This window comes from Macaca mulatta, chromosome 17 (assembly GCF_049350105.2).
Source record: "Macaca mulatta isolate MMU2019108-1 chromosome 17, T2T-MMU8v2.0, whole genome shotgun sequence".
NCBI lineage: Eukaryota > Metazoa > Chordata > Mammalia > Primates > Cercopithecidae > Macaca > Macaca mulatta.
Window position 1 is genome coordinate 97524117 of NC_133422.1, and position 27253 is coordinate 97551369.

General features: G+C 40.2%; 1 protein-coding gene across 4 annotated transcripts in view; it reads left to right on the forward strand.

The window, feature by feature from the left end:
* LOC707949 (putative methyltransferase-like protein 21E) overlaps positions 1-27253 on the forward strand; it is a 210041-nt gene that overhangs the window by 20666 nt on the left and 162122 nt on the right. For 3 of the 4 annotated variants that reach the window (XM_077973970.1, XM_077973969.1, XM_077973973.1), the window contains one exon: positions 11279-11400. The exons of the other annotated variant lie outside the window; for it this stretch is intronic. In XM_077973970.1, coding sequence (XP_077830096.1) covers positions 11279-11400 — 122 coding nt within the window. The remainder of the gene's footprint in view (positions 1-11278; positions 11401-27253) is intronic. 4 annotated transcript variants of the gene reach the window in all.

A 27253-nucleotide genomic window follows, 5' to 3' on the forward strand; every position in this document is an offset into this window, starting at 1 on the left:
TGTGTTTACTCAGGTCGCATATGGCTGTGTAGTATTTAGATTGCTGGGCATACACTGTTGACTGCTTATTCTACTGAACTAACCTTTGGTCTCTATCATGAGCAGTGCTTTCACTCTCATGATAGAGACCTCTGTGTTCTTTGTTTGTTGTCTTTGTTTGTTTCTTTGTTTCTAAGGCAATTGTCTTTTCCTGAAATCCAATCAAGTTGGCATTTACCATCAAGGAATTTCAAGGGATTATTAAAAACAATAACAGATATCCAGGTCAGTTTTGTGATAAATGGTATTAATGGGAAAAACGGAAAAATACTGAATATCTTCTGCCAACCAAGAACACTTTACCAAACCAAAAAATATTGCTTGGTTTTTCAAACAAAGGCACAAAAGAATGAGATTAAAACATGCTATTAAAATATTTTAATAGCTGGGCATTATTTCATGACACTACAAATATAAGTATAAAATTTTTAAAGTGACTTATTTGGCAAATGCTAGATTTTGTAGTTTATGTTTTGAAAATTTCTGTATTCTCATTGTCCATAGTCTGCAATGTTTATACTGTTTGTTTTAATTTTAAATTACCTTCACTGGAATTTTTTTTTTTAATTTTTAGTGTCATTATTTAATTTGGGTGTTCTTATCTAGTGCCATGGTTCAATTTGGGCTTCTTATCTACTTCTGCGTTTTCTTTGTTAGTAGAGTATGAATCTTAATGGCAAAGGTTGTCTCTTTGTCACAAACCATCATAAATAAGCCCAAAGGACAGGCCATAAAAATGTAAGAAATTCTTAGATTAAAAAACATGAGTAATGCTTCTACCTACCTGGCATGCAGAGGTAAAAGTACAGTTGGCAACTGGTAAATTATTAACACTTTTCTACCAAGGACTTCCTCATTCCTTAGTATCTCTGTGATTAATAGATAGTCAATTTAAGAATTAGAAGATGTAAAGCATAATAAAAACATTTTGTAATCATGTATTGGAAAGAAATTAAGGTAACATTTTGTGCAACATTCAAGGGGTCAGGGGAACAAAGTGCTAGAACTCTTGGGAATAGATTTCATATTTTTTTGAAGAAGTAATTCAAGGAGGATGAAAGGTAATTATAAGTATGCAACTATTAATTAATGCATAATAAATAGTTGAATAAAGAATAATTAATGCAATTCCCTTTTACTTTCCTTGAATTTTAGTTTTTCTTCTTTTGGCAGCCTCTAATGGTTGTCATTCATTCATTTATTTATTCAGTATTTACTGAAAACCCACAATGTGCCAAGCAGAGGCTGCAGACACAATAGTGAACAGGTAGTCAGGGCCAGTCCTCATGGAGACCATGAGCCCAGTGCAGATGGGCAGAGGCAGAACTGGGGATAGCCTGGTAGGGGAAATACATGAAAACCAATCAGTTCTGGGTGTCCTGGCAGTGGGACCTTAGTGCACAATCAGGGCATAGTGAGGGCTTCTGGGGGAAGGTGTAGCTGGGTGAAGGAGATGGAGGTGAGGGCAGAGAGGAGAGATGGGACATGCTCTAGGCAGAAGGAAGTGTGTGTGCTAAGCTTTGGGGGCAAATAGGAGTGACTTGTTGCGATGACTCGCTGGAAAGATTGTAGCTTCTACGAACCTTTGCTGAAGTACTATCCATTATTAGTGGAATACTCACTGCTTTCAGGACTGTTTTAGAGATTTCCAATGTAGCATCTCACTGAATCATCCTGACAACCCTAGTGGCATTACCCCAATTTATATGTGAAGATATTACGGCTCAGCAGAAATAGGCCTCCTCCCAGGTTACACGTGGGTGGCAGTTGTTGGGATGGGAACCTCTGTCTCTATGGCACCAAAGCTTGTGCTGTTTACAGAGTATGGCCTTGTGTAAGTTTTCCACTCTGAGCCCTGCAAGGAAATCCCAAATTTTAATTTTATTCCCCAGCTCATTTGGAGCTATCCGGTTTCATAAACCTTGTCTTCATTTGCCAGCTGAGCACAAATTAGTTTAAGTGGGCTACTCTTGAGATGAGCCTGCAGAAATGTACTCCTATTCATAGTATGTCTCCAAGAGTAGAATTTTATGAATCCACATATATACCCAGCGAAGACTTCACTAAGTTTTTCTTTGCAAGGAATATGGAGCACATATTAGAACAATTAATTTAAAGGTGTATGTTGATCTTAAAACAACCAATGTGGGAAGCGAAAAAGACCCTATTATATAAAGGAGGTGCCGAGGTGGAAGCAAACGCTATTCTTTTGCTTGGGCAATGGCTCAGGAAGAACGAAATGAATGAAATGTGGGCTGCCCTCTGCTGACTTTTCAGCAGAGAAGGCCAAGGGGGTGGGGATGAACTTTAAAACCTCATATGATCTGTTTGTGGCCATATTCTGTGAACGGTGCTGATGTTTATAGGTCTGTTACTAGGCGGGAACTCTCCCTGAATCAGCAGAGTTAAGCCATGGGGTGATGTGAGAACACCAGTTCTTGGAAACCACCTTTTAGCAATCTTTCAACGGGAGGGCCCGCATTGACTCAGGCAGCACAGCCTTCCAATGCCAAAGACCAGGCCAAAGGGACCCAGTGGGAGACTGGAAGGACACCAGTATCTTTGGCAGCAAAGTGCTTGTCTAAGTGGAAATAGCCTTTGGTGCCTGTTAGCCTGAGGTTGACCAGGCACCTATGTCCCTGGAGGGCGATATTGCAGAGTAAGCCGCAAGCCCTGGCCGGAGCCCTCCAACAGGTGACACGATGTAAGCTGATGCAGGAGCAGGGTGGTGGGTGAAGGGGGGAAGGAGGGGTGGCTCGGAGAGCTGCCACAATGTCAGAGGCTGTCTTGTGAGCATAAGGTGAAGAGGACGGTGCTGACTGCCACAGGAGAGCAGAGGCAAGGCAGCCATTGAATGTTCCAGAATGGAGAGAAGGGAAAACATTGTATTTAAAACTTCTTGTGAGAAATGGTTACCTGGCACAGGCACAACTTCAAAAGCAGCATGGTAGAAATGGAAACCCGAGTGAGAGACCCCAAGGTTATTGAGGAAAGGAATCACAAGTGTTTCTCTCTGATAGTCTCTTTATTGTGCTTATTCCTGGCTGATTTTTGAGCTGACCAGCAGAGCCTGAAGCCTGCTGATTGTCATCTCTACGAAGCAGATGACTGAATACGGAGTTTGATAAATGCAAGAAGTCAAAGCCAACATCTGAAGAAATTTCAGCTGGGATGTTGATGCAATCTCTCTGAAATAAAATGCTTGCTTTGCTTCTATTTCATGCTCCTACCAAGTAGGTGATATTCTAAGGATTTAGATACCATTACCCTAGAGCTCCGAGAATAAAATTTGAGTATGAAATTACAGATGATCACCACTGGGAGGACCCGGTGATCTGCAAAATGAACTTTTCCTTCTGAATAAATAAGTAAAAATAAAAGAAATGATTTAAGCAAGTGAATTGAATTATAAAAGATGATATGCAAATGCATCAAAAGTGGCAAGGGGTAAATACACAACAGTGTAATGTGATAAACGTGTGGTGTTGTCTTCTTTTTTTTTTTTTCTTATTTACATATATTTTATATGTTAATTCTTTCTATTCTGTTCATTTTTTTTCCTACTAGATTCTTTTTTTTTTTAATTTATTTATTATTATTATACTTTAAGTTGTAGGGTACATGTGCATAACGTGCAGGTTTGTTACATATGTATACTTGTGCCATGTTGGTGTGCTGCACCCATCAACTCGTCATTTACATCAGGTATAACTCCCAATGCAATCCCTCCCCCCTCCCCCTCCCCCCTCCCCATGATAGGCCCCGTGTGTGATGTTCCCCTTCCTGAGTCCAAGTGATCTCATTGTTCAGTTCCCACCTATAAGTGAGAACATGCGGTGTTTGGTTTTCTGTTCTTGTGATAGTTTGCTAAGAATGATGGTTTCCAGCTGCATCCATGTCCCTACAAAGGACACAAACTCATCCTTTTTGATGGCTGCATAGTATTCCATGGTGTATATGTGCCACATTTTCTTAATCCAATCTGTCACTGATGGACATTTGGGTTGATTCCAAGTCTTTGCTATTGTGAATAGTGCTGCAATAAACATACGTGTGCATGTGTCTTTATAGCAGCATAATTTATAATCCTTTGGGTATATACCCAGTAATGGGATGGCTGGGTCATATGGTACATCTAGTTCTAGATCCTTAAGGAATCGCCATACTGTTTTCCATAATGGTTGAACTAGTTTACAATCCCACCAACAGTGTAAAAGTGTTCCTATTTCTCCACATCCTCTCCAGCACCTGTTGTTTCCTGACTTTTTAATGATCGCCATTCTAACTGGTGTGAGATGGTATCTCATTGTGGTTTTGATTTGCATTTCTCTGATGGCCAGTGATGATGAGCATTTTTTCATGTGTCTGTTGGCTGTATGAATGTCTTCTTTTGAGAAATGTCTGTTCATATCCTTTGCCCACTTTTTGATGGGGTTGTTTGTTTTTTTCTTGTAAATTTGTTTGAGTTCTTTGTAGGTTCTGGATATTAGCCCTTTGTCAGACGAGTAGATTGCAAAAATTTTCTCCCATTCTGTAGGTTGCCTGTTCACTCTGATGGTAGTTTCTTTTGCTGTGCAGAAGCTCTTTAGTTTAATGAGATCCCATTTGTCAATTTTGGCTTTTGCTGCCGTTGCTTTTGGTGTTTTAGACATGAAGTCTTTGCCCATGCCTATGTCCTGAATGGTACTACCTAGGTTTTCCTCTAGGATTTTTATGGTATTAGGTCTAACATTTAAGTCTCTAATTCATCTTGAATTAATTTTCGTATAAGGAGTAAGGAAAGGATCCAGTTTCAGCTTTCTACTTATGGCTAGCCAATTTTCCCATCACCATTTATTAAATAGGGAATCCTTTCCCCATTTCTTGTTTCTCTCAGGTTTGTCAAAGATCAGATGGCTGTAGATGTGTGGTATTATTTCTGAGGACTCTGTTCTGTTCCATTGGTCTATATCTCTGTTTTGGTACCAGTACCATGCTGTTTTAGTTACTGTAGCCTTGTAGTATAGTTTGAAGTCAGGTAGCGTGATGCCTCCAGCTTTGTTCTTTTGACTTAGGATTGTCTTGGAGATGCGGGCTCTTTTTTGGTTCCATATGAACTTTAAAGCAGTTTTTTTCCAATTCTGTGAAGAAACTCATTGGTAGCTTGATGGGGATGGCATTGAATCTATAAATTACCTTGGGCAGTATGGCCATTTTCACGATATTGATTCTTCCTATCCATGAGCATGGTATGTTCTTCCATTTGTTTGTGTCCTCTTTGATTTCACTGAGCGGTGGTTTGTAGTTCTCTTTGAAGAGGTCCTTTACATCCCTTGTAAGTTGGATTCCTAGGTATTTGATTCTCTTTGAAGCAATTGTGAATGGAAGTTCATTCCTGATTTGGCTCTCTGTTTGTCTGTTACTGGTGTATAAGAATGCTTGTGATTTTTGCACATTAATTTTGTATCCTGAGACTTTGCTGAAGTTGCTTATCAGCTTAAGGAGATTTTGGGCTGAGACAATGGGGTTTTCTAAATATACAATCATGTCATCTGCAAACAGGGACAATTTGACTTCTTCTTTTCCTAACTGAATACCCTTGATTTCTTTCTCTTGCCTAATTGCCCTAGCCAGAACTTCCAACACTATGTTGAATAGGAATGGTGAGAGAGGACATCCCTGTCTTGTGCCAGTTTTCAAAGGGAATTTTTCCAGTTTTTGCCCATTCAGTATGATATTGGCTGTGGGTTTGTCATAAATAGCTCTTATTATTTTGAGGTATGTTCCATCAATACCGAATTTATTGAGCGTTTTTAGCATGAAGGGCTGTTGAATTTTGTCAAAAGCCTTTTCTGCATCTATTGAGGTAATCATGTGGTTCTTGTCTTTGGTTCTGTTTATATGCTGGATTATGTTTATTGATTTGCGAATGTTGAACCAGCCTTGCATCCCAGGGATGAAGCCCACTTGATCATGGTGGATAAGCTTTTTGATGTGTTGCTGAATCCGGTTTGCCAGTATTTTATTGAGGATTTTTGCATCGATGTTCATCAGGGATATTGGTCTAAAATTCTCTTTTTTTGTTGTGTCTCTGCCAGGCTTTGGTATCAGGATGATGTTGGCCTCATAAAATGAGTTAGGGAGGATTCCCTCTTTTTCTATTGATTGGAATAGTTTCAGAAGGAATGGTACCAACTCCTCCTTGTACCTCTGGTAGAATTCAGCTGTGAATCCATCTGGTCCTGGACTTTTTTTGGTTGGTAGGCTATTAATTATTGCCTTAATTTCAGAGCCTGCTATTGGTCTATTCAGGGATTCAACTTCTTCCTGGTTTAGTCTTGGAAGTGTGTAAGTGTCCAGGAAATTATCCATTTCTTCTAGATTTTCCAGTTTATTTGCATAGAGGTGTTTATAGTATTCTCTGATGGTAGTTTGTATTTCTGTGGGGTCGGTGGTGATATCCCCTTTATCATTTTTAATTGCGTCGATTTGATTCTTCTCTCTTTTCTTCTTTATTAGTCTTGCTAGCGGTCTGTCAATTTTGTTGATCTTTTCAAAAAACCAACTCCTGGATTCATTGATTTTTTGGAGGGTTTTTTGTGTCTCTATCTCCTTCAGTTCTGCTCTGATCTTAGTTATTTCTTGCCTTCTGCTAGCTTTCGAATGTGTTTGCTCTTGCTTCTCTAGTTCTTTTAATTGCGATGTTAGAGTGTCAATTTTAGATCTTTCCTGCTTTCTCTTGTGGGCATTTAGTGCTATAAATTTCCCTCTACACACTGCTTTAAATGTGTCCCAGAGATTCTGGTATGTTGTATCTTTGTTCTCATTGGTTTCAAAGAACATCTTTATTTCTGCCTTCATTTCGTTATGTACCCAGTAGTCATTCAGGAGCAGGTTGTTCAGTTTCCATGTAGTTGAGCAGTTTTGATTGAGTTTCTTAGTCCTGAGTTCTAGTTTGATTGCACTGTGGTCTGAGAGACAGTTTGTTATAATTTCTGTTCTTGTACATTTGCTGAGGAGTGCTTTACTTCCAATTACGTGGTCAATTTTGGAGTAAGTACGATGTGGTGCTGAGAAGAATGTATATTCTGTTGATTTGGGGTGGAGAGTTCTATAGATGTCTATTAGGTCTGCTTGCTGCAGAGATGAGTTCAGTTCCTGGATATCCTTGTTAACTTTCTGTCTCGTTGATCTGTCTAATGTTGACAGTGGAGTGTTGAAGTCTCCCATTATTATTGTATGGGAGTCTAAGTCTCTTTGTAAGTCTCTAAGGACTTGCTTGATGAATCTGGGTGCTCCTGTATTGGGTGCATATATATTTAGGATAGTTAGCTCTTCTTGTTGAATTGATCCCTTTACCATTATGTAATGGCCTTCTTTGTCTCTTTTGATCTTTGATGGTTTAAAGTCTGTTTTATCAGAGACTAGTATTGCAACCCCCGCTTTTTTTTGTTCTCCATTTGCTTGGTAAATCTTCCTCCATCCCTTTATTTTGAGCCTATGTATGTCTCTGCGTGTGAGATGGGTCTCCTGAATACAGCAGACTGATGGGTCTTGACTCTTGATCCAGTTTGCCAGTCTGTGTCTTTTAATTGGAGCATTTAGTCCATTTACATTTAAGGTTAAGATTGTTATGTGTGAACTTGATCCTGCCATTATGATATTAACTGGTTATTTTGCTCGTTAGTTGATGCAGTTTCTTCCTAGCCTCGATGGTCTTTACATTTTGGCATGTTTTTGCAGTGGCTGGTACCGGTTGTTCCTTTCCATGTTTAGTGCTTCCTTCAGGGTCTCTTGTAAGGCAGGCCTAGTGGTGACAAAATCTCTAAGCATTTGCTTATCTGTAAAGGATTTTATTTCTCCTTCACTTATGAAACTTAGTTTGGCTGGATATGAAATTCTGGGTTTAAAATTCTTTTCTTTAAGAATGTTGAATATTGGCCCGCACTCTCTTCTGGCTTGTAGAGTTTCTGCCGAGAGATCTGCTGTTAGTCTGATGGGCTTCCCTTTGTGGGTAACCCGACCTTTCTCTCTGGCTGCCCTTAAGATTTTTTCCTTCATTTCAACTTTGGTGAATCTGGCAATTATGTGTCTTGGAGTTGCTCTTCTCGAGGAGTATCTTTGTGGCGTTCTCTGTATTTCCTGGATTTGAATGTTGGCCTGCCCTACTAGGTTGGCCTGCCCTACTAGGTTGGGGAAGTTCTCCTGGATGATATCCTGAAGAGTGTTTTCCAACTTGGTTCCATTTTCCCCCTCACTTTCAGGCACCCCAATCAGACGTAGATTTGGTCTTTTTACATAATCCCATACTTCTTGCAGGCTTTGTTCATTTCTTTTTCTTCTTTTTTCTTTTGGTTTCTCTTCTCGCTTCATTTCATTCATTTGATCCTCAATCGCTGATACTCTTTCTCCCAGTTGATCGAGTCGGTTACTGAAGCTTGTGCATTTGTCACGTATTTCTCGTGTCATGGTTTTCATCTCTTTCATTTCGTTTATGACCTTCTCTGCATTAATTACTCTAGCCATCAATTCTTCCACTTTTTTTTCAAGATTTTTAGTTTCTTTGCGCTGGGTACGTAATTCCTCCTTCAGCTCTGAGAAATTTGATGGACTGAAGCCTTCTTCTCTCATCTCGTCAAAGTCATTCTCCGTCCAGCTTTGATCCGTTGCTGGCGATGAGCTGCGCTCCTTTGCCGGGGGAGATGCGCTCTTATTTTTTTGAATTTCCAGCTTTTCTGCCCTGCTTTTTCCCCATCTTTGTGGTTTTATCTGCCTCTGGTCTTTGATGATGGGAATGTACTGATGGGGTTTTGGTGTAGGTGTCCTTCCTGTTTGATAGTTTTCCTTCTAACAGTCAGGACCCTCAGCTGTAGGTCTGTTGGAGATTGCTTGAGGTCCACTCCAGACCCTGTTTGCCTGGGTATCAGCAGCAGAGGCTGCAGAAGATAGAATATTTCTGAACAGCAAGTGTACCTGTCTGATTCTTGCTTTGGAAGCTTCCTCTCAGGGGTGTACTCCACCCTGTGAGGTGTGGGGTGTCAGACTGCCCCTAGTGGGGGATGTCTCCCAGTTAGGCTACTCAGGGGTCAGGGACCCACTTGAGCAGGGAGTCTGTCCCTTCTCAGATCTCAACCTCCGTGTTGGGAGATCCACTGCTCTCTTCAAAGCTGTCAGACAGAGTCGTTTGCGTCTGCAGAGGTTTCGGCTGAGTTTGTTATTGTTTACTGTGCCCTGTCCCCAGAGGTGGAGTCTACAGAGACAGGCAGGTTTCCTTGAGCTGCTGTGAGCTCCACCCAGTTCGAGCTTCCCAGCAGCTTTGTTTACCTACTTAAGCCTCAGAAATGGCGGGCGCCCCTCCCCCAGCCTCGCTGCTGCCTTGCCGGTAGATCACAGACTGCTGTGCTAGCAATGAGGGAGGCTCCGTGGGTGTGGGACCCTCCCGGCCAGGTGTGGGATATGATCTCCTGGTGTGCCTGTTTGCTTAAAGCGCAGTATTGGGGTGGGAGTTACCCGATTTTCCAGGTGTTGTGTGTCTCAGTTCCCCTGGCTAGGAAAAGGGATTCCCTTCCCCCTTGCGCTTCCCAGGTGAGGCAATGCCTCGCCCTGCTTCAGCTCTCGCTGGTCGGGCTGCAGCAGCTGACCAGCACCGATCGTCCGGCACTCCCCAGTGAGATGAACCCAGTACCTCAGTTGAAAATGCAGAAATCACCGGTCTTCTGTGTCGCTCACGCTGGGAGTTGGAGACTGGAGCTGTTCCTATTCGGCCATCTTGCTCCGCCCCCTCTGTCTTCTTTAATTAGGTATTGTTTCAATTCTGCCCCTTGCCTGCGCACTTCGCACACATTATGAAATACATTCTCCAAGAAATGGAGAAATGGGGGCTGGTTTCTAGTTCTTTGAACACTGTACAGGTGTTTGCTGGTGTGTGTTGAGGCGGAAGGGGTGATGAGGGAGGAGACGGAAGAGGAGCCAAGTGTAAGGGAATGAAGACAGGGAGCAAGCAGAGAGGACACTGGGGTGGGAAGGGAGATTTTGATACTTACAGCCTAAGAAGAAATGTCTGATTGTACTTTTCAGATTCCCATTTCTTGTAACCTAGTGGTTCTCAAACCTAAGGGTGCACCCGAATCACCTGGAGGTTTTGTCAAAACACAGGTTGCTGAACCCCAACCCCAGAGTTTCTGATTCAGTGATTTGGAATGGGGCCCGAAGATTTGTGTTTCTAAGTTCCTGGTGATGCTGATGCTGCTGGTCTGGGAACAAGACTTTGAGACCCACTGTGTGGCCGTACACTACATCTCCGTCTTCAGAGATCATCCTTTGAGGCTGGGGCATGTTGGTACAAAAGGGAGATGCTTTCACCTACCTGCTCCACTGTATCCTCCACTCACTCCATCGGCTGTGTCTGATGATTCATATCTCTACAGGCACCTCTTTCTGGAAAGAACACCTTCCCAAGAGGCCTTCCTATGGGTCAGTTCCTCTAGGCTCCATCCTTCCCAAGTTCTTGCAAGATTGCATGATACAGGCGATCATTTTTGCATGCACTAAGTATTCTTTTATGTTTATGGGCCACATATGCCCATTTGAGTCTAACACTTTAAGCATAGTTATAGTCTATGAAGTGAAGACGCAGTGAGAAAAATTGTGCAGAGATTATTTGACAGCCAGAGACTAAGGGGATATTTCTTAAAATTCTAGTTTGGGGACTTTGGATATGAGATGTGTGTAAGCTATTAAAGAACAGAGAGTGACAGTGTTTAATTTTATTGCTACAGTGTGTAATAGCTCCAAATTCAGACAGGCTCTTAATTAAAAATGTGCTCCTAGTCCCAGAGATTGGATTCCCAACCTTTATATGGTCTTCAGAGGTATGATTCTGATATACACGAACAGTGACAATGTTGAGCGTGGGATTTGTGGGGTACAGAGGAGTTTGTAAGGGATGGGGGAACATAGTGGGGGAAGCTCAGTCAGAGTTCTTGATTTCATCAGTGTAGGAGTGTACCTGGGCATGCACCTTGTTTTCACCCACCTTCACCACTTGCTGGATAAGCTAGAAGGTGGTTGGTATTGGTGAGTTGTTTTTTTTTTCGTTTTTTTGTTTTGTTTTTTGTTTTTTGTTTTTTTTGAGATGTGGTCTCGCTCCTACAGCCTTGACCTCCCAGACTCAAGTGATCCTTCCACCTCAGCCACCCCAGTAGCTGGGACTATAGGTGTATGCCACTACACCTGGCTAATTTTTTGTATTTGTTTGTAGAGATGGAGTTTCACCATGTTGTCCAGGCTGGTCTCGAACTCCTGGGTTCAAGCAATCCACTCACCTTGGCCTCCCAAAGTGCTGGAATTACAGACATGGTCCACTGTGCCCAGCCTTGCTTGGTGAGTTTTTTTTTTTTTTTGGTCACAAGTGAAATATTCTGGCAGCATGGAGTATAGTATTTTTTTCCTTTCCAAATATGTGATGAATTCAGGGCATATTCTTCCACGAAACTGGTATCATAATACCTCCAACTAGATAATCTCCATTAAGTAATTTGAAAAACTGAAATTCATCATTTTCATTGTACAAAATAATTTTAAAATAAAAGAAATTTAAGAATTTTGACAGTGGAGGTGAAGGGAGGTGTTCATTTTCTCTTTCCCGCTATGAGGGGACAGTCATCACAGTGAAATATACCAGCCTGAAGCAATAGTTCTCAACCTTGGCTCCTGAGCGGAACCCCATGGGAAGCTTTATGGAAATCCTTTTTCTCTGCTCTGCCTTAATCCATTGAATTTAGAGCCACCAAGAGTGGGGATGGATGTATTTTGGTGCAGAAATCTGTGTTTTTAAAATGCTCTCCACAAGATTTTTGTTGGCCATTTTTTGGGAAATATTGGTGATGTGAATTTGGCTAAATGCCCAGACTCTCTCTCTTTGGCTCTTCCTATACTCTTCATGGCTTGTGATTTACTGAACCACTTATGAATTCAAGTTTTCTCATTGCATGTAATTGCTAAGTAGAGAATTTTCCACATGAAAGACTCCAACTGCGTTGAAACCAACCTCAGCTATATCCTAGGAAACATTTCCCCTAGAGCTCAGTCAATACAGAGTAATTGTTTTTGGAGGAAAGAAAACATACTACCTCACCTCAGTACTAGAATATTAATTGATCTAATCAATAGAAATTGGAATATTCCAATGTTAAACACAAACTACACCCTTTGCCCAATGAGCCACAACACCGCCATTTTCCAAGAACCTGAGTAGTTCAGCCTCACAGAAAAGGGCTCTGCTTTTCACCCGGAAGTGGTCAGGGGTTCTGTAGAAAGGAAGACTCAGTAGGGAGTGACAGTGTCTCAAGCTAAAGTGAAAAGCTGAGAGTGACTGCACAGATCTCCAGGGAGAATACTCCCAGGTTCTCAGTGCTTTCATGGCCGGTCCACTCAGCAACATTAATTATTTCCCCTCTTTGTCTGCACTGGTAAACTGGATGGAGGACAGAACACTAACAACAAAGCCTCACAACGTAAGAAAATAGCTAGATTACATAAAAATAGCTAGATTACATAGGTATGTGTAAAGAGTACACATGTCTCTCTGTGTCATTTCTCATAACAGCACATGAATCTATGACTCTCTCTCGAAATGAAACATTTAAAAAAAGAGTTGTGTGTTCAGATGTATTTACGTATTTGCTTATGGACTGTGCATAAAAAATCTTTTGTGTCCCTCCCTTTCCCCATCCGTCTTCCTCTATGTGTATATGTCTAGTATGTCTTGGGGCATGTAGAAAGTATTCAAATGGTACAGGGAAAAAGCACATTCCAACCTCATGTTGTCGGGATGTGGTAGGCATGATGTCTGATAACAACTGCCCTATATCAAGGGATTTCTTTGAGCCAGGAACTTTGCTGAGTTCTTTATGTTTATTATCCCGAGGATAGGGATTGGGGAGAAATAGGGAATGACTGCAGCTGGGTACAGAGGTTTTGGGGGGGATGATGGAAATGTTCTGGAATTAGTGGTATTGGTTGTGCAATGCTATGAATATACTGAAAACCACTGAATTGTACACTTTAATTACATGGCTTGTATGAATGTGAAAAAAAAATCCTTACAACAGTCTTGTGAGCTAAACACTATTGTCCCATTTTACTGATGAAGAAATTGAAGCTTATTGAGGTTAAGGGACTTGCCTAGGCCACATCAGGTTTTAAATGTTAGAGGAGGGATTTGAACCTAAGCCTAATATTGAAGTTTATGCTTTCACAGTTTTAGCAATCTGTAAGGTAATGGGGATCATATCTACTGGCATCAAATCAAGTGTTTTTGACTTAATCAGTTGCTTTAGAAGAACCTCTTGGTTCCAGAATGACTCAAAATTCTCATGCAAAAAATGTGTTTAAGTATAATATGTTATGAGTTAACCAAATATACAGACTATTAGGAACCTAGAATTTAAAGCTACCTTAAAGCTTAGGAGTCTAATCTCTTATTTAGTGCAAAAGTATTGGTAGCAGATGGTGAATGGGAATTCTTTCAGGAAAGTGACCCTTATCTTTGACAAAACAGTGAATTCTAATTATGAGAAAGTACTTCCTTATATGGAGCTGAAATCTGCTTACCTCTTATAACCAACAAAAAATAAACCTTTTTCCATGCAAAACTAACCTTTTCTATGAAATTGCAATGAGAAGAGTATAAGACAGTCTAAGACAGTCTTTTTGTTTTTCTTTTTCCAGGCTAAGCATCACTAGTTCTTTTTCAATCATTTGTCATTTGAAGTTACTTTCACAATCTTGATTACACTCTTTGGACATACTCCAATTACTCAATATTGCCTCTTAAATTGTGGTCTCCAAAGCTCGAGGCAATGGTGTAGACGTGATCCGACCAAGACAGGAAGCATGCTTTCTGAACATTCTTAATACCTCAGTAATGGAACGTAGGCATTTCATAGATATGGTAGGAACCAAGAAATGTTCCTTCCAGGAATCTGACTTTAGTTGGTTCATAGGAAATATAGTATTGGAACACATTGGTGGACCAATGTGGATCCACCCAGGATGATTATAATATGTGGGATTTCCCATGGAAATTTTTGCCCTTTGTAAACCCAAAGAGTTATTTGCTTTGTAAGGTCAGAGTCCAATGCTTCACTTTTGGTAACTGATGAACTTACTCAAATCTATGCACAGGCTGAGTAACAGGTAAGAGGGAGTGGTCATCTACCAGTAGCTGAGAAGTTACAGGTACCCACCTGAATTTGGCTCCTGGATGAAGGGTCAAGAAGGTATATGACCTTCATATGTGGCATTAGGCATTTTTTCTGTATATGTAGATTCATTTAGGAATTTTCAAAAACCACATTCAATATTTTCTTAAAACCATATGTTTTCTTCAGAAAACTCAAGTTAAGTCATAACAATAAATGTGCTTTGGAACTTTCCTTTTAAGAAGATCTTGCCATTCGACGCAGACTGATCATTTCAAAATAGCACAGAGCCAAAGACAACCATATTGACCTTTAGAGTTGGCATATTTATGTCCACTTTTTATTTGAGTTGAATTTCCTAGATCTGTTTACGTTTCGCTATTGAAACATACATAAACTATAATACTGGTGTAATAATATTACACTTCTCACATTTTTTAAAAGATTAAGAAAAAACTGGTATGCTCCAGTCTCCCTGGTTAGCAGAAGACTATTACGTTGGTCTTATTAGGGCCCTACTCTTCGAATCGTTCAAGAACTTCACAGGCTTGCTCAATCTTGAAAAAAAAATGATGGAGGAGTCTTCATCCAGGGCAGTTGATACTGTTACTCTCATTCAGGCAGTGCTCTTTGGCTATATGTAGGGCACTGATTCTCCCTGTGGGCAACAGAGATCACCCACTCTGGTTGGGAACCACAGGAGCCCTCACCCATGTTCACAGGACCTGTGTTCAGTGCCTAGCCCCTTGTAGTTACTGATCATAGCTTTATTTCTACTGACAACGTAGTTTCCAAGCAGAGCATAGACTCCCATATCTCTAGAAAAAGATTTTTATTTTTAAAAAAGCTTCTTATTTATTTCTTTGAGATGGAGTCTCGCTCTGTCCCCCAGGCTGGAGTGCAATGGTGCGATCTTGGCTCACTGCAACCTCCGCCTCCTGGGTTCAAGCAATTCTCCTGCCTCAGCCTCCCAAGTATCTGGGGTTACAAGCACTCACCACCGTGCCCAGCTGATTTTTGTATTTTTAGTAGAGATGGGGTTTCACCATATTGGCCAGGCTGGTTTCAAACTTCTCACTCAGGTGATCCGCCCACCTCGGCCTCCCAAAGTGCTGGGATTACAGGTGTGAGCCACCGTGCCCGGCCTAAGATTCTTATTTTTTAACTTTAATTCCTTTTAGAGAAATTATTTCTCTTTCTACATCATCTTACCATATTATCTTGTTTTAAACTTGTCTTTTATGTAAATAGGTGCATGCTAATGTTAAACCTTTAATTTACTTAATTTTCTCACAGTGCTAAATATCGTCAAATGAAAATGGCCACTTAGGTGAAAGATCCTTAGTAGAAATAACTTCTCTCCTTTGTCTTGGCCAATATCTGCATGCATGGCATTTGATTTTTTATTAGGAGAGAGGTTGTTGCTACAGTGAATGACCCCCATATTTTTTTTGTTTTCCTTTCCCTTGATAGCAATTTAAAGATGAATTCTCTGTTTTTTTGTGCCTTATCACTTTGATGGTTTCCAGCTTTGTTACTGACTTAAAAAGAGAATTCTGTTGGAATTCTTGTTTTATTCACTAAAGAAATACATAAAGATACTAATAAGCTGATTTGGAATTTTAATAGACCATTATTAGCAATAAAACCAGGCGGCTGTGATTAGATGTCAAGAAATCTGTTGCGTTGGGAGTTAGATCCTGAAAATGTTTTGTGCAGGGCTCAGGAAGAAGAGAAAATTGTTTACCCCTAACAAATGCTGTCCAGGCAGAATTGAGCGGGAAGATGGCCTGGCCTTCTGTTTAGAAAGGCTCTCCGCAGGGTGCTCAGTTTCGTGCCTCTCTTCTGTTTGCTTCAAAGTCTCCATAAGAGAGTTCATTATGAAAAGCCCTTCTTGAAGGTAAAGGCAAAATACCGTTGCTAGGGATAATTCATAAGGGATTTAAATTTGCTCATGCCTCCTATTGCCTTTGGTGTGTTTCAGATAATAAGCAGAAGAGATAAAAGAACACAGCAGAGTAGATCATGATATCTATTTGATTAGCTGACTTGACAGGTATTACCAAGAAATACAGTAAGAAAAATTAAACGCTTCACTGTGGGTATGATACATGTGAAACAATTGAGCAATTCCGTTTATTTGAGTCACAAACTCAAGTCAACAAAAGCAAAAATAAAGATTCTTTTGTAAGTGCGTTTATTCTGACATATCAATTCTTCAGTGGAGGAATATTTGGAAAACAGGACAAGAATATATAATTTTTACTTGAGAACAGCATAGATGAATTAAAATGACTATTAAATGTTTCCTTATTAAAAAGCTTCCTAGGCCAGCACGGTAGCTCACATCTGTAATCCCAGCAATCTAGGAGGCCAACGTGGGAGGATCACCTGAGCTGAGGAACTTCAAGACCAGCCTGGGCAACCCAGTGAGACCCTGTCTTTACAAAAAATTTAAAAATACTAGTTGCATGTGGTAGTGCATGCCTGTAGTCCCAACTACTTGGGAGGCTGAGGTGGGAGGATGGTTTGAGCCCAGGAGGTCGAGGCAGCAGTGAGCTATGATCATGCAGCTGCATGGCAGCCTGGACAACAGAATAGGACCCTGTCTCAAAAAAAAAAAAAAAAAAAAAAAAAAAAAAAAAAATCCAGGAATGTTTAAAAGGTTTCTTGACTTTCCTGTGTTTACATTTGTAACATAAACATTGTTAATACTCATTTTATCCTTAATTTCCTGAGATTTCTGAGAGAAAATACAAAGTAAGGACATAGAATAAAACCTTTGCCAGATCTAGTTAGGAAGTAGTAAACATTTGACTAGTTTTGATACAGATTAAAAACCAAATGAAACAGCTTATTGTGCAAAACCATATTTAAGCGGCTTATAACTTTTGAAAAATACTTTCTCCTTTTGGAATTGAGTAAAACTCCTGCACAATAGGGTACTTGTTAACTTCGGTGTAAAACTGAAAAATTTACCTGGTTTTGAGTTTTTAAAAGGCCTGAGGGAAAGCTTGGGAAGATGTGGTTTTCAGGTACATTTTGCAATGGGGAAGTGACTGCTAGCATAGCTGTGTCCATCCATCTGCCCATGCGGTTGAAAGGTGTGCTCCGGATGCCAAAGGCAAAATGAATAATGTACGGGCCTGGATCCCTGAGGCCTGCGGCAGAGGAGGCAAATGTCTGCAAGGCCAAGACGGAGGGAGGGGCCGCTGCTGGCTCAGACCTGCCGTCTCACATTCCTGTGAAATGTGCTTCACCTTTCTATCATTGTTCATTGTCTCTGGACCTTGAGTAGTTTTTCAGTCAAACTTTAATAAGAAAACCAAATGCACACTCTTGTTCTTAGGTGAGATAAAATCAAGATTGCATTTAAAATCTGGAAGTCAGGAGTGAATGAATGTGGAGCTTTATCACTGAAATGATTTTTCATCCTTACTTCCAAGGAAAGCCTTTGCTTTCTCATTCACCAAAGGCACCAAAAACACAACTAGATCTTTGAGAAACGATAATAGTTTAAGGTAATAGTTTCCTTGATCTCTGCGAGGCTCCTCTGTCTTAAAGTATTTTTTGCTATTTTCTGATGCAGACTGGAAACATGCCATTTGTTCTTGCCTTTAAGCATATAATAGTTCAACGTAGTGATGACAATTTTAGGCTATTTTGACGGCCAAGTGTCTCTTTTCTGGAGTTAAAAGTAGAGGTTCTAGTCTTTCAAGAAGCATTTCAACCATTCAGTTGTCCTGGCTGGAAACACCTCCATTATTATCAAGTCCACTTTTCCTTTTAGCTTTTGAATTATTTCATCATCAAGGCTTATCAATTTTACCTCCTAAACTTTGCCCTTAAAATAGCTATCAAACATTCTCCTGACTTTATTTTTCTTCTGCTCCAGCCCATTTCTCACAGTGTTATTAAAAATTATATATATACATATATTTAATTGACAAAGTATATATTTATCATGTATAACATGTTTTGAGATATGTATACTTGTGGAATAGCTAAATCAAGATAATTAACATATGCATTCCCTCACATACTTACCAAGTTACTGTGAGGAGAACACTTAAAATCTACTCTCTCAGCAATTTTCAAGGATACAATACACTATTAGCTACAGTCACCATGTTGTACAATAGATCTCTTGAACTTATTCCTCCTAACTGAAATTTTTCATTCTTTGACCAACAACTTCCATACACCGTCTTTTTACTTTTCTTAAGTCTTTTAATATCATTTGGAAACATTCATTTATGCAAAGCTTCCAGAAGCACACTCAAAGAATGAATGGGGAACGAAAGGGACACTGCTTTGTGGACCAGGTTAATTACATTGTGTTCTTAAACAATCTGATCTTGCCACTGTCCTGGTTAAAACTTGTTTGTGATATCTTGTTGCCTCAGGTTAGAGTCCAAACCTGTATTCTAGGTAGAACACAGGCCCCTGGCCAAATGATGACAGGCCAGGCTCTCTGAGTCTCCATCCTTTTCCTTTCCTTCTCCTTCCACCCTCTCTGCCTCCTTTCCTCTCCACCCCATCCCATTTCCCTATCAACTTGATGCTCAGTTACTTCCTCTCCCTCAAGCCCATCCTTCTTCATCACAGCCATTCTCTGCTTTGCCATCGCTCTCTGAGCCTGGAATACTCATCTCTTTCCTATTTTGGTTTCCTGCTTGCTCTACAAAGACCCAGCTCAAATGTTCCTCCTCTATAAATTCCCAGAGCGGGCAGCCTCCTGCTCTGTACTCTCCATGATGTAGTCTAGGATGGCTATTTCACATCTCTTTGTCTTTCTTTATGTGTTCTGACCTCTGCCTGTTCAACTAAACTGAACTTTATGAGGCAGAGTCTATGTCTTTTATTTTGTATACAATTGCCTTGCATTGGGCCTAGCATATCACAGGTGTCAACAAATGTTTGTTGATTGAATAAATGAAAGTGTGTTACTTTTCTGGCTAATGTCATATATTTTTCATTTTGTTCTAGGTCTCCAGCAAAGAGCATCCCTTGAGCTGAATGGAATGAACTCAATTAGTTGCTATAAAGTCTATACCTCTTCTAGCCTTTCAGTGATGATTCATTTATCCATTCTTTCATATAACCCACAGTTGTTGAGCATTTTCTATCAGGTGTTTTACTAGCCATTGAGAATGAAAAGATATCTAGGCCAGATATCACATCAGCTTGTCTTGGAGCCCGTCTAGGAAGGGAAAGGAGCTCCAAAACCAGATTTGCCTCCTTACACAATCTGTGGCAACTGTGAGCCTTCTGGCAGTTCGTTTCTAGGCTTATCTTTCAGTTTCAGCAAAAACTGGGGTGAGCTGAGGGCAGGACCAGTTGACATATCGATCCAGTTATAAACACTTCTAAAAGGTCCTTCCTGGCTTTGGTAATGTCTGGGCTCAGACATCTCTGCAAGGCTGAATTGTTTCTAGGTCAACCATTTTGAGGTTCCTTCCTCCCAAATGAATGGTTAAACACTCACAAAAGAAGTATTTTTTTAAGTAATGCAAGGTGGAAAGTGAATGGCTTTTGTTTAGTTTCAAACCGATTCCTCATCTTAGGAAGACAGAAGAGCACTGATGATATCCTGGTGCTGTCGTTTATTTGTTGTGAATTTGCTAATCAAACGCCCACTCCCTTTTCTGTTCCTCTCTGCTCAGCCTTGAGAAGAGTGCTGGCATCTGACTTAAGCGAAAGGGAGGAGCGAGTTTTCTAAGGTGGCAGAATGCCAACATTCCTTTGCCTTCTGTTGTCTTGTGAGTGATGCCAAGTCGTCTGGTGGCTACTTGTAGTAGAGGAAAGGATTATTAATTGTTCCCTGTTAATTCTCTCAAGGATTCTTCAACCCCTTGACTTAAAGTAGCTATGGTAGAGATATTAGAATGACAAACCCAAGGGCACGTAGTAGAATTAATATTCTGCAGCGACCAAAGTTTTGCACAGGTCCCAGTTTCCTTGTTTTCACGTCACTCCCGTATCTCTGGTGAAGTGGATAGGATGAATTGATATCGATGCAAAGCGAAGACAAATGACCATATCCCTTCCTGGCCACGGGGTGACCCAGGTTGCACGGTAATGAGTATAAACAGCGGGCACTCTGAGGCTAAGGAGAGAAAAATGCTGACAGAGCGCTTGCTTTGATTGGATTTATAATATTATTGGGAGAAATGGAAAGCGAGAGGGAGAGAAAGGAAGGGGTGAGGCAATACGGAGTGAGGACGGGGAGACCTGTTTACGGCTGTTTCGTGGTCGTAACTCAACTGCTTTGTTTTGCCCACTCAGTGAACTGACCTTCTTCAATCCTCTTGTATGACAGCTGCAGAGAATAAATTCCTCCTTAATCCACCTCCTAGGCCCAGCCAAGGTAGTGGGAACAGAGCAGCTTTGCACAGAACCAATAAGTTCACTTCCCAGAGGCGAAAGGGTAATTTGTCCTGCCTGTTCACTCCATCACTGACCTTGCTGTTCTGCGGGTGCCCAGGGTACCAATTAGTGCTAATTGCTGCCGATGGTGGTGAAAGATTCTGTGACAAGTCTCTGCTGAGAACAGGGCTGACCCCTAACTCATTTCATGTAGAGCATGCCCAAGAGACCAGGTACTTTGGGATAGTACAACAGTATGGATGGGCGGGGAAGAAAGATCACTGGCAAGAGCACAGGCCTGTCTTGCTACAGTCCACTGACAGCTACTGAAAGCCACAATTAATTTTTCCAGAAAGAGGAATTTTGCCATTGCTTCTCCAGATCTTACTTTGATGTGGAAGGATCCAAAAGTATCCCCAAAGTAAGAGTCGATCTAATTATATCTGGAGTGAAAATTCTCTGCTTCACTTCTGCCTAGCAAAGCAGCCAGAGATCTTTATGCCCAGTGAAATAAATTTTTAACAGACTTGCTATAATGTGTCAAAGTTTCCTAAATGAAGTTGAGCGAGTAAGCATGGCTTTTAAGATCTTTCAATGTGATGGACAAGAAAATATCCATGTAGAGAAAAGTAGGACTGCTTATTGCAATTAGCCACATTATTGCACCTGGAAAATCCTCTCCAAGGGGGATCAGTGGTCCAGGCGTCACACATTTAAATTAATATAAAAGAGGTGCTTTGCATTAGCCAGGAAAAAGTTGAGAGTTTTCTGATTTGACCACTGTACTCTTGAAAAAGGTAGTTCATTTCATATCTAAAGTAACCAGAGCTAGCTTCAACAATTGCCAGCTACCAGTTATAAATAGCTTTCCTTTCTGAAACAAAGCCTCATCTTTCAAATTGCTACTCTCTTAAAGAAAAAAAAGAAAAAACCCTGAGATTCTTTCAGCACTCGCCAGCTGTTCCAGATGTTATGATTCCACATCTAGGGCCACGTTCGGAACTAAAAATATATACATGAGCTTGACTTCCAACTTCTTCACTAAAGTAACATCATAAATAATCTTATTTGTCCCTTTGTTATGTTCTAGAAGTGTTCTTAAGTAGTTTTTAAGGGGAGCGAGAATTTGATCCTCATGTTTTCCATGAAGCCTCTTATGACAAATAGTAAATTTCACTCACAATGTTGTAACCAAGTCCATTAGAGTGTAGTCCAGACTTCTTTTTACTTATAATGAAAAGTAACAAAATATCCTATTGTTATCATATTCATAAAAACAAGAGAAAATGAATAAATTGAATAACAGATACTTTTGAAAGTGGGACTTAAAATAATTTGATTAGAGACAGATCGTGGTAGTCTGAAAAGACTTGGGTGTTTCCAGAGCCCCTGGGATCGAACAGTTCCTACTATGGCCACCAGATGGCCCTATGAGACCAGAGCTTTTCGTGTAGATGCTGGCGGTAGTAGTAGCTGTGGTGGTGGCAGCAACGGTAGTTTCAGGATGGGTTGAGAATCAGGCAGAAAGCAGCAACCGCCCAGCCTTCACGTTGGCTGCATCTCCTCCAACAGTTCTCCATCTCAGACATTAACCAGCTAGTGTGACATTTTAAAAATGGAACTTGGATGATCACATTTTCTTGCTCAAAACTCTCGAATGGTTTCTCAGTATGTGTAGAATAAACTCCAGACTCCTTACCCTGGTTCACAAAGCCCTACATGATCTGGTACATAGCTATTGTTCTGACCTTGTTGCGACCCACCCTTCCTCTAATCTTTTTTTGAGATGGAGTCTCGCTGTCACCAAGCTGGAGTGCAGTGGCGCGGTCTCGGCTCACCGCAACCTCCACCTCCCAGGCCCAAGCGATTCTCCTGCTTCAGCCTCCCAAGTAGCTGGGACTACAGGCATGTGCCGCCACACCCGACTAATTTTTGTATTTTTAGTAGAGACAGGGTTTCACCATGTTGACCATGCCGGTCTGGAATTCCTGACCTCAGGTGATCCGCCTGACTCAGCCTCCTAAAGTGCTGGGATGACAGGCATGAGCCACCGTGCCTGGCTGTCCCCCCTTAATCTTACTCCAGCCACACAGCCTTTTTGTATTTTTATTTATTTATTTTACTTTAAGTTCTGGGATACATGTGCAGAACCTTTTTGTGTTTCTTGAAGGAGCAAAGCTCCTTCAGAGCTTGTGCATTAATTGTCTCATTTGCCTGAGATGCTCTTATTCATATCACCAAATGGCTCGGGTCTTATCCTTCAGCCCTCAACTCAACATCCATGTAGAGTAAAACTGTCCAATCTAAAGCATTAACTCAGCTGCTCTCCAATCTATCACTTTAGTTTTCTGACTAAGCCTTAATCATGATTTCTTTCTTCCTTCCCTTACTTTTTTCCCTTTTTCCCTTTCTTTTCTCTTTTCCTTTTTTCTTTTTTCCTTTCCTTCCTCCCTCCCTTCCTTTCTCTTCCTCTCTTTCTTTTTTCTCTCTCCTCCTTCCCTCCCTCTCTCCCTCCCTCCCTCCCTCCCTCCCTCCCTCCCTCCCTCGTTCCCTCCCTCCCTCCCTCCCTCCCTCCCTTCCTTCCTTCCTTCCTTCCTTCCTTCCTTCCTTCCTTCCTTCCTTCCTTCCTTCCTTCCATCTTCCTATTTACTCATCTAATATATGATCCATGTATTATCAGTTTATCTCCACCGGAATGTAAACACCATGAGAGCAGGATTTTTAAAAAAAATTCGTTGTTATTTATCTCATCATCAGGACCATGGTTGTTCTTGTATAGAGAATGAATAAATGGATGTTTGAGATATTTGTAAGTTAAGCATTTATAGTACAAGTATGGTACATCCACAGATTACTAGCATTTGGATAATTTGTAATGGTAAAATTGGTCATAAATTAGTTAAATTTTTTCATTTGCCAAACAGTTACTGAACAGTAACTAAGTGCCAGGCTTTGTGATGGGCACTAGAGATAATCCAGCACTAAACACTAGCAAGAAAAGTTATGTTCTGAGAGCTCAGGCTCTACACCAAGGCTTTTACATATTATCTCATTTAGTACTTACAACAATATTCTGAAACAAGTGCTTTAATCTCTAATTTCATTTTACAGAGTAATAAACAAATTTAGTCAAGATAAGTAATATACCCAAGATAATATGACTGTTGCATTATAGAACAGGGACTCAACCTCATATGACACAGTCCATCCTGAAGGAATCAACAAAGACAAACAATAGGACTAGACTCCAAGCATGTCTGGCAATAGAAGTATCAGGCAGAGATAACAGCATGATTAAAGACATAAAACAAGTTACCAAAATGTGAACAAGACTATCAGAATAGTCCAGATATATCTAACAACGAACCACATACAATTTCTAGGAAGAATAAAAGAGTAATTGAAATACAAATCTCAGTGGATAAGATAAAGTCTAGCTAGATTTAAAGAGGGTAGTAAACAGATGAAGAGCAAATTCGTGAAGTAGATGATTGATCTAAGGAAATTATCAAGATTACAGCACAGAAAGACTGAGTGCTGGAAATATGTTAAAGAGAAGTTTAGAGATGTGGACAACAGAATTAGAAGGCCCAATATATTTCTAGTAGAAATTCTAGGTGAAAGAAGAGAAAGAAGGGAAAGGCCAATATTTAAGGAGTTTATGGCTAAAACTTTCAGAAAATTGATTAAAGCCATAAATTGACTAAATTTCTTTCTTTTTAAAAAAATTCTATTTTAGGTTCAAGGTACATGCACAGGTTTGTCATATAGGTAAATTGCATATTGTGAGGGTTTGGTATACAAAAATTTCATCACCTATGTAATAAGCATAGCACCTGATAGGTAGTTTTTCAGTCCTCACCTTCCTCCCACACTCTACCCTCAAGTAAGCCCTGGTGTGTGCTGTTCCCTGCTTTGCGTCTCTATGTACTCAATGTTTAGCTCCCACTTACAACATATATGCAGTATTTTGTTTTCTGTTCCTGTGATAGTTCGCTTAGGATAATGACCTCTAACTCCATTCATGTTGCTGCAAAGGACATGATCTCATTCTTTTCTATGGCTACATAGTATTCCATAGTGTATATGTACCACATTTTCTGTATCTAGTCTACCATTGATGGGCATTTAGGATGATTCCACACATTTGCTATTGTGATTAGTGCTGTGATGAATTTGCATGCATGTGTCTTTATGGTAGAATGATTTATATTCCTTTGGGTATATAATCAATAATAGGATTGCTGGGTCAAGTGGTAATTCTGCTTTGAGTTCTTTGAGAAATCATCAAACTGCTTTGCACAGTGGCTGAACTAATTTGCACTCCCACCAGCAGTATAGAGCATTCCCTTTTCACCACAACCCCACTAGCATCTGTTATCTTTTGACTTTTTAATAATAGCCATTATGACTGGTGTGACATGGTATCTCATTGTCATTTTGATGTGCATTTCTCTAATAGTGACACTGAGTATTTTTTCATATGCTTGTTGGCTGTGTATGTCTTCTTTTGAGAAGTATCTGTTCATGTCCTTTGCCCACTTTTTAATGGGGTTGTTTCTTTTCTTGTAATTTTGTTTAAGTTCCTTGTAGATGCTGGATATCAGGCCTTTGTCAGATGGGTAGATTGCAAAAAATTTCTCCCATTCTGTAGGTTGTCTGTGTACTAGCTTCATAGTATCTTTTGCTGTGTAGAAGCTCTTTAGTATAATTAAGTCCCAGCTTCAATTTTTGTGTTTGTTTTGCAATTGCTTTTGGAGTCTTCATCATGAAATCTTTATCAGAGCTTATGTCCAGAATAGTATTTCCTAGATTATCTTCCAGAATTTTTTTTTTTTTTTTTTTTGAGATGGAGTCTTGCTCTGTTGTCCAGGCTGGAGTGCAGTGGTGCAATCTCGGCTTGCTGCAAGCTCCGCCTCCTTGGTTCACGCCATTCTCCTGCCTCAGCGTCCTCCTGAGTAGCTGGGACTACAGGTGCCCACCACCATGCCTGGCAAATTTTTTTTTGTATTTTTAGTAGAGATGGGGTTTCACCATGTTAGCCAGGATGGTCTCAATCTCCTGATTTTGTGGTCTGCCCGCCTTGGCCTCTCAAAGTCCAGAGTTTTTATAGTTTTAAATTTTTCATTTAAGTCTTTAATTCGTCTTGAGTTGATTTTTGTATATGGTGTGAGGAAGGGTTCTAGTTTCAATCTTTTGCATATAGCTAACCATTTATTCCAGCACCATTTATTGAATAGGGAGTCCTTTCTCCATTGCTTTTTTTTTGTCACCTTTGTCAAAAATCAGATGGTTGTAGGTGTGCAGCATTATTTCTGGGCTTTCTATTCTGTTCCATTGGTCTATGTGTTTGTTTTTGTACAAGTATCATGCTATTTTGATTGTGTAGCCTTGCAGTATAGTTTGAAGTTGGGTAATATGATACCTCCAGCTTTGTTCTTTTTGCTTAGGATTACTTTGGCTATTTGAGCTCTTTTTTGGTTCCATATGAATTTTAAGATAGTTTTTTCTACTTCTGTGAAGAATGCCATTGGTAGTTTGATAAGAATAGCATTGAATCTGTAAATTGCTTTGGCAGTATGGCCCTTTTAACAATATTGATTATTCCTATCCATGAACATGGAATGTTTTTCCATTGTTTGTGCCCTCTCTGATTTCTTTGAGCAGGGTTTTGTAATTCTCATTGTAAAGATCCTTTCACTTCCCTGATTAGTTGTACTCCTAGGTTTTTTTTTTTTATGGCTATTGTGAATGGGATTGTGCTCTTGATATGGCTCTCAGCTTGAATGTCATTGGTGTAGGAATCCTACTGATATTTTTACATTGATTTTGTATCGGGAGATTTTGTTGAAGTTGTTTATCAAGTCAAGGAGCTTTTGGATAGAGACTATAGGGTTTTCTAGGTGTAGAATCATATTGCATAAATTGACTAAATTTCATAAATCAGATTAAAAATGCAATGTGTCCTGAGCTGAATAAATAAATCCACACCTAAACACATCTTGATGGAACTTCAGAACGCCACAGGCAAACAGATCTTATAAGCAACCAGAGAAAAAGACGTAGCTCTCCTGCAAAAGAACAACCATTAAACCAAAAGAAGCCTCATCAGCCAAAGTAGATGTTAGAATATAATAGAATAATATTTTCAAAGTGTTGAGGGAAAATCATGGTTAATAAATATTCTATATTTAAACTATATTTCGAGAGGCAAAATAAAAAAAAGACACTTAAAGATAAAGACTGAGTTAGTTTGCCACCAACAAAGCTCTTGATTCAAAACGTCCCATGTAAGAGGTGCTTCAGGAAGAAGGAAACTGAACTCAGAAGGAAGGGGTGAGCTGTGAGAATGAAGGTGAATGTGTGGCTCCATGTGTATAAGCATCATCCACATAAAACCATGGAGGCGGTGACTGTGAAGGGTGGCAAAGTCAAGATGGAACTCAATCGCTGCACAAAATAATATATCACATGGGAAGAGGATGTCTGTACTTAAATCACTCTAAAGTCATCTAAGGTTAGAGACATTGACAATCTTCAGACTTTAAGTATGTTTTTGACTATGCCGAGGTAATCAAGAAAATCTGAATTTCAGGGTGACTTTGTTTAAAGGATGACTTAGCAATCCAGGCTCCTTCCACTTAGTAAGGCCACTGTCTTTG